The sequence below is a fragment of the Ascaphus truei genome, chromosome 2 (genome assembly GCF_040206685.1).
Source record: "Ascaphus truei isolate aAscTru1 chromosome 2, aAscTru1.hap1, whole genome shotgun sequence".
Lineage (NCBI taxonomy): Eukaryota > Metazoa > Chordata > Amphibia > Anura > Ascaphidae > Ascaphus > Ascaphus truei.
In genome coordinates, this window is record NC_134484.1 from 252,296,741 (window position 1) to 252,308,524 (window position 11,784).

General features: G+C 39.6%; 1 protein-coding gene across 2 annotated transcripts in view; it reads right to left on the reverse strand.

Moving 5' to 3' along the window:
- AHRR (aryl hydrocarbon receptor repressor) overlaps window positions 1-10,837 on the reverse strand; it is a 313,408-nt gene extending 302,571 nt beyond the window's left edge. For both annotated transcript variants that reach the window (XM_075586044.1, XM_075586043.1), the window contains exons 1-2: window positions 10,535-10,837; window positions 9,188-9,260 (exon numbers count right to left, since the gene is read on the reverse strand). In XM_075586044.1, coding sequence (XP_075442159.1) covers window positions 9,188-9,249 — 62 coding nt within the window. In that variant the 5' untranslated portion in view covers window positions 9,250-9,260; window positions 10,535-10,837. The remainder of the gene's footprint in view (window positions 1-9,187; window positions 9,261-10,534) is intronic.
- Between the last annotated feature and the right edge of the window lie 947 nt (window positions 10,838-11,784).

The following is an 11,784-nucleotide window of genomic DNA, read 5'->3' on the forward strand; positions in this document are numbered from 1 at the left end:
ACCTTGCTGTCTCTCCTCCCCTCTCCTTGCACTCCATCCTGCCCAATGTGCACATTGCTCTCCAGTCCCTCCTCCTTATCATCGTTCTGTCGCCTCCTCTCCTTGCTGTCTCTCTGTCACCTCCTCTCCTTGCTATCTCTCTGCCTCTTCCTCTCCTTGCTGTCTCTCGCTCTGTCTCCTCCTCTTTTTACGGTATCTCACTATCTCCTCCTCTCCTTGCTGTCTCTCTGTTTACCCCTCTCCTTGCTGTCTCTCTCTCTGTCTCCTCTCCCTCCTTGCTATCTCTCCTTCATCATGCCCTGCTCCTCTTTGCGCTCTCCCTTTCCTTCTTTCCTCTCCCTGACTTACTGGGTCTGCTTCTCTCTATGCACACTACACTCCCTCCTCTCCTAATCTGTCTCCTCCTCTGCTTGCTGTCTCTGTTTCTTCCTGCTACTCACCTTGCTGTCTTTCCTCCCCAATGTGCACACTGCTCTCTGCTCTCTCTCCTCTCCCCTCCTTGCTGTATCTCCTCCCCTCCATCATGCACCTGCTCCTCTTTGCGCTCTCTTCCCCTCTTTACATTCCCTGCTTTACTGTGTCTACTCCTTTATGTGCAAATTACACTCCTTCCTCATCTCATCTCTCGCCTCCTCTCCATGCTATCTCCATTGCCATTAAACCCCCCCCAGTTTCCTGGGCGTGTGAGAAACCGCTCAGTCTATCACAGAGGGAGAGGGATGTATGTATGTATGTATGTATGTATGTATGTATGTATGTATCTTTTTTTATATAGCGCCGACAGAGTACTCAGCGCTTTAAAACGACAACAAAGTACAGGAAATTATAATAATACAATCAGCGCAGCAAAGTCAGACAATAGGAAACAAATCTCTGCCCCTGACACCTTACAATCTAAGTGGTATGTTGGGAAACCTTCAGAGCCAGCAGGTGAGGGAATATGTGAAATACTGGAGCTGGCAGTGCTTGGCCACAATGGTTAGTAGGAGTGACTGAATGTGGGAGAGTAGCCATGAGTGCAGGCTATTGGGATGCTTCTTGTGAGAGGTGAGTTGTAAGGTTGGTTGGTATTAAATTAGATGGGATAACACCATTAGCTGGGAAAGAGGTGGCAGTGAAGCATGGGCAAGAGCAGGAGTGTCCAGGATTAGGAGAGATGTCCCCAGCAGCAAGAAGGTGGAGTAGAGAGAGAAAGAGAGGAGGTGAGAAGAGGGTTTGTGGCGGTGCTTTTTATTGAGGGGTGTCGAAGTTGTTGGGAAAGTTGTGTACATAGTGGTGCAGTGTATAGGCACAAGCATAGGTGGAGGGAAAGAGAGATGAAGAAATTTGGGGAAGTTGGGGAGAACAGAAAAGCTTACAAATGAGTGAGGAAACAGCAAACAGAAAAAAACAATAGGGAGGGCATAATGAGATGCAAATAGAGACAGGCAGGAGGAGAGAGTTCCCAGGTATTGGAGGAGATGAGGAGTAGGATGTGAAAGAGCAAATGTATAAATCAGGCCTGGGGGGGGGGGGGGGGGCAGTGTAGTACTCAAGGTTACACAGCAGCTTACAAAGTTAGTCTTTAGCTATGAAAAATATGTCAGAGCATTTAGAAAGCCAAGTTCTCAGAGTTACAGGGTTGATGATGAAGAGCAAAGTCAAATTCTTGTATTCTTCACCTCCAATTCAACTCCAATTTGAACTCCACTGACACTTCATACAGTATGTGACACTTAAGATGTTACACAGACAATGTGCAGTCTCATTGGCTGTCCCTGGGTGAGTGACAGGCTGATCAGCCTATCACAGAGTGGGAGGGATGTGCATCCTCACTGGCTGTCTCTGGGGGAGTGACAGGCCATTTAGCCTATCAGAGGGGTTAAGGTTAAGATGCATAGCCAGAAAACCCACCCACAGACAACCGTTTCGACCTTAATGGGTCTCATCAGTGTGGGGTTGGTTAACTGGCTAGGCAATGAAACAATGAGGATGGGGTTTACCATACTTAGTTAAGTTATGGTGGGAAAGAAAAGTGACAAAAACCATCCACAGCAAAGCATATAGCAAATGGAAATATTCTTGTATGCTCATTTGCATGTCTTAGACAGGTCTGCAAACCCGCCTTTCACCATTATCACCCAGCACACAGCACTTCCACTGCAGCAAGGGATTCTGGGAAATGACATGCAAATGAACACACAGTGCCACCTTTTGCGTCTAAACCATTTTTAACATGGTTCCCTATAGGCTTAAGCTTGCTGCATGGTCACAGCTTTGAGCACAGCCAGGGTTAAGATGCTATATGCTTTGCTGTGGAGGGTTTTTGTCACTTTTTTTTTACCGACCATAACTTAACTAAGTATGGTAAACCCCATCCTCATTGCTTCATTGCCTAGCTTTCTTTGAAGTGGGGTACACCTTGAGAAATGGTGTAGAGCCCAAAACACGTAGGTGGTACCTGCTGTAGCCGTGGGGGGCCTGTTGTCTGTTTTTTTATTACAATAAATGACATTTTGCTGCCGTGAGCCTCCTCCTGTTTCTTCAGGCCATGCACTGCCATTTTTTTCACCTGTTAGTGCAAGAGAAGTCTGCAACACTGCTGCTCAAGGCATTGCAGAGGTTTCAAGCTCTAGCGCACAATCGCATCTGTAATTGAATAAGTCACGTGACACAATAGTCCATACGCAATATCCAATCATCGCTGTTACTTTCTTTTGGCGCACTGAGTTTGCACCAGCACTGAAATAATTTGCCTCTTCTTGCATCAATGCAATTTTAGAAGCTGTATCTGACATGAAAAATAAGTGAATAATGTGTGTGTTGTGGTTCCTATCGTTGGAGTAACAGAAGAATTATACACAGATGTTTCATATTGGCTAGTGACAGCACAAAGATATGTGATCTTGTAAGATCCAACATGAAATTGAAAAACGACAAAATAAGTAGAAATATGACACCTTAAAAAAAAAAAAAAAAAAAAAAAAAAAAATCTGTCTGAAGTTCCACAGACTGCATCTGACATTCTCCCAGTTGCTATTTTCAGTGTAATTTTGGGTTAATAACCAAAACTTCTTGCAAGTCATTAAAAACTGTTATTCACCAATAATTGTGCTCATGGGGTAATTTAGTCATAAGAAGACTGCCCTTGAAGCAAATGAACCCAGTTTGGGCAGGTCAATGTATCTGCTTGAGCCACAGGTACCAAATTAGACTGTAAGCTCTTACGGGCCATTGGGCCAGCAAAATTTGATGTATATTGTTACAGTGTACTGTCAGTGTTATATGGGGAAAAATAATATTATGAATACAATAGTCTCCTTGACCTTGCTGCCTGATAGAGAAGACTACAAAAGTGTAGCCATCTAGGAAAGTCTTCTGGTTGCAGAATTGGGAGACTTATGAAGCTTGAAATGCAATGTGTTTTCTGTGATACATTCGGTGCTGTCACCTGCCCTAGTCTCTCTTGGAGACTTTAACTCCCAAAACACCATTGATGATGGATAGAATCCTTCAAAAACTATACATGATATCTGAAGATGCTTTATACTTTTTTAGTGTTCTGTACTTACTATTTATGGTCACTTTATAGCTGACAACTAAAAACTAAAACTAAAAAGGGAACTTTTTTTTCCGATATCGCCGCTTTCAATTGAATAAATTAAATTAAATTTTACTGGGCTACTGAGGCATTCATTAAACTATATAGAGTTATGAGGGAGGAACTTTTTACCCCTATCTAGAACCATAAGAAAATTGGATTAGATGTGGGTTTGATTGTATTTCCCCTCTCCCCTTCTTCTTTTACAGTTCCATTCATTTACAGTTCCATTCTGTTACAGCTCCCTTTAGTTCCCTAGATTTTCATTGTCCAGCGTCAGTTCCCTTTTTAGTTTTAGTTTTTAGTTGTCAGTCTTGTTTTTAGATTTTTAGTTCATAGCTTTTAGATTTAGAATGATAATAATATTTTGTGCGACTATTACAAAAGTGATTAATTTTTAAAATGGAACATATTGCGTATGATCCATTTATAATTGTTTTTTAACCAATGTATAACCCTGACGGAGATGGGTAATTTACTTTTTATATTAAAGGATTTGGGCACTTTTGATAGCCAAAATGTTCTAACTAATTTATATGTGTTTATAAATCTACATGGTAAGAATTTTTTATCTAAATGTTCAGGTTCAAGGAGCAAGTACACTTTGAACTATTATCACCAGATGACCAATTCTGACATATGATTAGATGGACCCCATTGGAGGTCTTAAAACCAAAATACCTGTGAATTTTAATTTTAGTAGAATTTGTATAAAATTGTTTAAATGTGTGTGAAGTTTACAAATAAATTTGACAATACTCTGATAAAATTATCTCATTAAATAATCAACAAGTATGTATTTTATTGCAGTCATCTATTAACCCCTGATGGTTAGGGATATTAATTTAAGTATACAAGAATGTTTTAACTTAAACCAATTCTAAAAGGCAAGACAGTGTGATTACAGAACATGAATTATGTAAATCTCGTTTATAAAAAAAAAAAAAAAACATAAAAAAAAAATAAATAAAAAAAAAAAACTTTGTAATTAGGGCTTTATTAAACACAGCCCGCCCCAATTAGACTTTGATTACACAGGGGGTTTATAAAACTCAGAGACCCCCTCCACGTCAGAATATGAGCCTGAGGAAGTCGATGATTCGACGAAACGCGTAGCTCTAAAGTTCCTGCTGAATTTGGCCCAACGTGGCTCCCGTAGCCGGATCAACCAGGCAGCCATTGCAGATAAGGAGAAAAAGTTTTTTGTTTTTTTCCTCCTGCATCACGGACGCGTGATTGGCAATAACGGCTGCTTAAACTGTATCCTGGACTGCACGAGGAGGCCAGGGGTCCAACCACTATGTATGTATGTGAGTCTTGTTGTACCAATTGCTTTTAAAACTAATAAATGTGTTTTAAACCCCACTGACAACGTGCCTCACTTTCTCTACCTACTCCCCCCCCTACTACCACCACTGGGGAGAGTCCCCATCTGATGCCCAAGACTGGAGTTAGAATCCCACGTTGGTTGCAAACAAAGAAGAGTCTACACTGGGGGGAGATGCAGAAGGGTTAATTTAACCCCAAAGTTACCAATTTCCTGCAAGGACTCACACATGGCCGTGTGAGTACAGATATATTTATATATTTATTTCAAAACCCTCTAAACCACCATTACCTGTTGTTGGGAGTGACTGGAATTGCTTAAAGAAACCACATTACCGTGTCCGCTTGCACATGGCCGTGTAAGTGTATTTAATATTTTCACCAACCCCCAGCAATATTGTTGTAACCACATTAATTTTATTGTTTTTTATTGTCAAATGTTTTTCTAATCCCACGCTCCCCCATTGCTTGTATGTCTCTGCAGTATACAGGGTGCTGTACTTATAATGCTGCAAGCATAAGTCCCTCTCCCATACAGCTTCCAATCTAAATTAGGAGACACAGGGAGAGAAAGTGACTTGCCCAAAGTCACAAGGAGGTGTGTTTCACCCACTACAACATTTCCAAAACATTGCAGCTCTAAAAATATCTAGGCACGTTGGGGTCTTTTATTACACTTCTGGCTGCAAAATAGTTTGAAAAATTGGCTCCAGAAATTCTAACATCCCATTACTTTCTAAAGGTTCTTTTTTTCTTTGACAAATCTGGTGCTGTTATTTGAACCACACAATCAATTATAAGGGTTTCCAAATCGTCCACCAGGTTCAACTTGGGCGTAGTGCCTTAGAAGACTAACTAACGTTTGCAAGCGCAGAATGAAGTTGTTTTATCAACCTAAAAATGTGTTTGTCACAGCACAGACGTTTCATTATTTAGGTTAAACGAATTTATTGTTTTCACACTGGCTAACAGAAATAATGTTAAACTAAGTACTGATACTGTATTTACTAATGCTAACTACAAATTAAAATAAAATACACACAACTCTGCTTTATTTAACTAGTTTCAAACAGGTGTTCAGCCTGAAAAAGCATAAAAAAAAGAATAAAATAAAAACAACAAATGATGTGTCACATGTCTGAAGTCTTGATACATACTGAACGACAGACATTTTTTTGAAGGTTTATAAGTACTTTTAGGCACTGACATTTTCTTTTACCCATAATTATTTTTGTCTTGGCGCATAGTCAATCTCAGCACATAGGTCCCTTAACCTTTGAGAAATCTGGTGCTGTTCTTAGCACTGATTTTGCCAGTGGTAAATGGGAGGTTATTTGCTAATCTCCCAGCTGCAAAACTGGGGCAAAAAAACAGCATCAGATTTATCAAAAAGAAACATTCCCACTGAAATCAATGATGCTTATTATTATGTTTTGATAATAATAAACAGTTTTTTTCTTGTACAGCACTGGCATTGTATGCAGTACATAGAATTTTGCAGGCACTAGGTCCCTACCCTATGTTTTTGGGGCCTGAGGCACAGGGAGATAAAGTGACTTGCCCAAAGTCACAAGGAGCTAGTGTTATTATTTACAGAGTTGGAGTCTTTACTCAATGAGCCGCTCCTTCAGTCCAAATTGGGTGCCAAGTTTCCCCTTCTTTTGCAGCTGGGAAACTTAATTCATTTGCCCCCGTTTGTGTATCTGATAGTGATGGATATATTTCTGGCCAGGACTTTTACTACGAATGTCTTTCAATGGAGAAAAACCCTCCTGTGATCCTATTCCTAGAACTATTTCAGGAGATGACAATCAATTTGCACACAAATGACATCAACTTCTACTGTAATATGTCAGTGGGAATTTCATATGTGCTGTAGCTAAAATAGTAATGGGAGTTGTGCCATTATAAATAATCACTATTCTGATTCTCATTGCCCTGTATGGTACCAGGATTGGGCTATTCTAGTGGTTCATTGATCTTGGGTTGTCATCTCAAACCTATTATACTGTGTGATCATTGTCTTGACTATTACTAAATGGAAAATTAATGTTTATATGGAGCATTGTTGTAAATGTTATATACACAAATGCTATATACACACACATGCAGCAAGCACATCCCTTTCTTATGGAAACATCCAAAAGTATTTATAAATACAACAACATTATATGACATATATATATATATATATATATATATATATATATATATATATATATATATACATTTGTATGTGGTCTAAGTGTGATATGGTGTATGATATAGAGGAACACAACTTTTCTTACATTTTCATACTCCGGTACCACCCCTATTTTTTATTAATTAGGCCCGAATTCACTATAGGGCAGTAAACGTAGCGTGCTATAATAACTCAAATCCATTTGAATAGGACTTGTTAGAGCTAAGCACCCTTTAGTGAATATGGGCCCTCCACTACCACTAGTTTTTTTTTATTTTCAACCTTACCATTCCGCTTGCTTTTTAAAGAAAATAATGTATGGAGATTTATGTGGAGATTTATAGGGAAAGCCTTCTATAAACCGCAGTATAAACAGCTTTGCCCCAAATGTTTTGTAAATGTAGATCTTTTTTTAAGTCAGACACACTAGTAGTACATTTTAACATGCTTCTTGGATCGACTGCATATAAATGATAACACAGAGTATGGCACAGAGGCTGTAATATAGACCCCATTCAGGTCCTGCAATGCATTGCTTTAAATTAGCGCCACCGGCAGTCAAAGAGTTAAGGCAAGCAACCCAAAGCTGAAAAGCCTTGTGTAGAAAATGCCAGATCCACACTAAGCCAACAAGTCCCTGGTTATTTAACTGTTAAGATCTGTACATTAAAATGCGGCCTGAACGATCTCACAAGCTTCTTTTATGAAGGTAAAAAAAATATATATATGATCTTGAATACTGCTTAAATGAAATAAAAGCAGAGGAAAATATATCCGCTTTAAACGGTACAAAGGAACGATGAAGGGAATCATTATAACAAAAAAACATTTCTCTAGCAGAGAGGTTTGGGGCATCTGGAACCCATTTTTCATTGGAGTGATAATGACCCTTCCTTCCTAAAATGTCAAGCCCTTATATTACTTCCTAGGCAACTTGCTTTTCTGTCGTGCCTCAGCAGACACCACAAAATACTTTAAAAGCTTTAAAAAGAGCTTTCTTATAACCTCCGCAGTAAGTTCCACATTGTGGAAAAAAATGACGTCTGACTCGCTTATGTTCTCAGATGCCTGTAATATGTGGTCACTTGATTGCAAGCTCTTCAGTCTCTTCCTCTCATTTATCTCTGAATGATACATTAGTCTATGTCTATTTTCCAAAGTAAACCTACTACCTCTGCCTTATTTACTTCCCTTCCTGGCTTTCTTATACAGATGTAGCAGACTTTACTGCTCGGGTTAACGTGATGCTTTGCCCTAACGCTGGCGCTTAATTTAACACAGTGGTTAAGGAAATAACGAGTGCAATGTTTAATGTGGTTTTTTTTGTGCATTATCTTGTGTTAACGGGGGTTGACGTCTTCTACATCTGTATATCTTAGTAAGAAAAATGCTATCAAAATGGCTTAACATTGTCTATCTTTGTATTTGCATGTTTGGGATTTCATATATATTATGCGTACATTTGTACGTAATGGGTACATGAACTGGGATAACTACTGTATGAATTAAATAATGATTAATAAAATAAACTGTGTGAGAAGACATCATGGGTGAAGCTTAAAAGCTTGATAATACATAAGATAGTCAGAAAAGCATGTGCTCACATTTTATTTTATATATATATATATATATATATATATATATATGTTCAGTAAGTGTGAAATATTTAACAATACTTTTTATTTATTTCCTATAACAAAATAAACTAATACGTAAACTTGGTGGCTACCATTTTTTATTGCCATCCAGAAAGTACTGGGTATGGTACTGTACCAGCATTCCATCAAATAACAACAATGTAATAATCATTCTGTTCTTGCTATGTTAACTTTGATGTCTACTGTAGGTTTTTATATCTGTAAATCTGCCAGGCAGTACTATTTTTATACATATTAGAATGATAAGTACATGGTCAGTAGTATGCAAAAATAAACATAATAATGGTTATTATTTATGTGCACCAACATCCCATATATTATTATTATTATTTTTTTTTTATATATATATATATATATATATATTTCCATACACACACACACACACACACACACACACACACACACACACACACACACACACATATGATTAAAATGCTTAACTGTTTCTGAACTGGTTTTCTTCTCTTCCTCCCCGCATACATACATTCTCCTGGTGGAATCATTGTGGTTTGACCTGGAATAATAAAAAGAAGCAACAGGTGCATTTAAAGACACATCCAGTTCATCTTCTACCATTCACACGAGGAGAGCGGACTGCCTAACTTTGTAACACAATATCGTTCAAGACAACACAAGCGCGATGTAAATGCAGCATCTGAATACAAAGACGCCTGTGACTGTGAAAGCTCATGTACTGTGTGTCACATCCCTTGCTGAAGGGTCCCGGGTCCGTGCTTGAAAGCAAAACATAACCATTCCCTACAACAAGCGAAAATGCCATTTTTAAAAAGAATTGCAATATATGTCATTTTTACTTTTAACGAGAGAGGTTATTTTTTAAATGTACACCTCCATCTTTAAAGAACCCAGTGGGAGATTCGATTTTAAATAAAAAAGTAGTGGTACCCGTATTCTCCAGCTCTTCCTATCTGCTAGAGAGACTTTTTGATAGCCGGGCAAAATTTTTTTTTTTTAAATGTCACTTTCTCCCAGGTGAAAGTTTTCTCAGCCCAATGAAAGGTTTCAGTAGGGAGATGACTCAAGAACAGAAGGTAGCATCACACTTTGTACGTCTGGCAAGCAAGTGAAACTTTCTTTACTTTAGAGATTTTTATTTTATTTTTTTAAACTGCACAAAAAAATAAAGGAAAATCAGCAATTTAAACGCAATGGCAATGTCATGCAATGAAAGAGTTAAAATAAAAGCACCCACGAACATAAATGTCAGGATTCAAATGAAAGTCCTGATACACAATGGAAGAGTGCCAGCTTAGAATGTGCTGTGCTGCTTGCAGCGTGTCTCTGTACTGTATATACTGTACATGCTTCATTTAACATCTTCAGTGCTGGAGTCTGCAGCACCAACATGGCCCCCCATCTCTATGCACTTAAAGATTTCCCAAAGCACAGTAAAATACAGTATATTATTTGAGCCACTTCAGTGATAATGTTACCAGCAAAACACATGGTTATTCCAGCATTTATTGGGTTAACAGAATCTTACCCGGGACCTGGGGGGGGGGGGGGGGATTCATTTTAGCTGCTGGAAGTAAATGTTTATTGAAATAAATAACACTTGTTAAGAAAAGAAAATCACAAATATCAACGGAAGGGGAAAAAAAGTTAAGAGCTGAAAGTTTGTAGATGCAGGACAAGCAACTTCTGGCATTTGCAATAGTTTGGAGGATAACGACAGTTGTACATGTTAATTGATCATTGTACAGAAACCCACTGCTAATGACAAGGTGACTTGTGAAGTCTTTGAAACATGAGATGCAACAAACTTACCCTTTGCCACTGACACAAGTTGCACAGTTTCAAGAGATGAGGAGATACATCCAGGAATGATTGATCCTTTCTCCCTTTGAGGCAAGGTCCAGCTTTGGTAGATTTAGGATGGTGGTGGGGATTGTGCCTGCACTCTGCCCTTCTCACCACTTTGCAGCTTGTACTTAGTTACTAGACTGTGACAATACCTACTTATGTCACTCGAGCACTGAGCAGGATAACTGGTGGCTGCCTTCCCCCCCACCCCTGTGTTATAAAGAGTTTCTCACACTTCCTTGTGATTCAGGTGGTGGTGGGTATGAGAGTGAATGACAAGAACAGGCTCTTCTTCTTGCTCAGAGGAAGAGAGGATATTTATGTGGGAGTGTTCTGAGTGCCACCTAGTGGATCTGAATGCCTTCTACATCTTACATGATTAACAAGGTCCTATGTTATTTCATAGCACTCAAGCGACAGTATGGATTCACTCAACCCTGGCTATGTCAAAGGAGTCTGAATCACCTCAACAGAGTTAGGAGTTATCCATCTTATTATGGCTAAAAGGCCGAAATGTTCTTTCCTATATGTGTGTGTAAACCTTTATTCAAGGTAAAATATGATGCATATATGTCTGAGTCTGTGAGTGTCACGGATGCTCAATGCAACCTGGACTGAACCGCGGGGCCGAGATGGGAAATGTATATATAACCACCGCCCTAAGCCATGGGGATGGGTCCAGATTGCAGGGTCGTGAACGTAGCCGGGTCAGGATAGGAGAGTGGAGAGGGTAGCGGGTACTTGCCTATGGTCCGGGATTGGAGAGCGTAGAATGGTTGAGATCCGTAAGCCATAGTCGAGGATTGGAGAGCGCAGAGTAGTAGATGTCCATTAACCGAGTTTGTGGAATAGAGAGCGTAGAAGTCCGTTACCCAAGCCAAGGTTCAAGGGGACCAAGAAGAGACAGGTCAGGAACAAGCAGGGTCACAACAGGTATACAGAATAACGTAGACAGGTACTCAGGCTGCAAGTGAGCACGGTGTATAGAAAGGTCTATGCTCAGCAATGACTAGAGAGCAGAGTGAGATTAAATACAGGGAAACACCAATCAGGGAGAGAAAGAAGGAGTGGCTCAGATGTAGGTAGACCGGTGATAGGCTGAGGCAGGGTGTAGCTCAGGTGTAAATCAATCCAGGCATTATTGTAGGCGTTTGTCCCTTTAAGACGTGCACATGCGTGCCGCGCGCGCAACGGGGATGCGATGTGCCGAGATG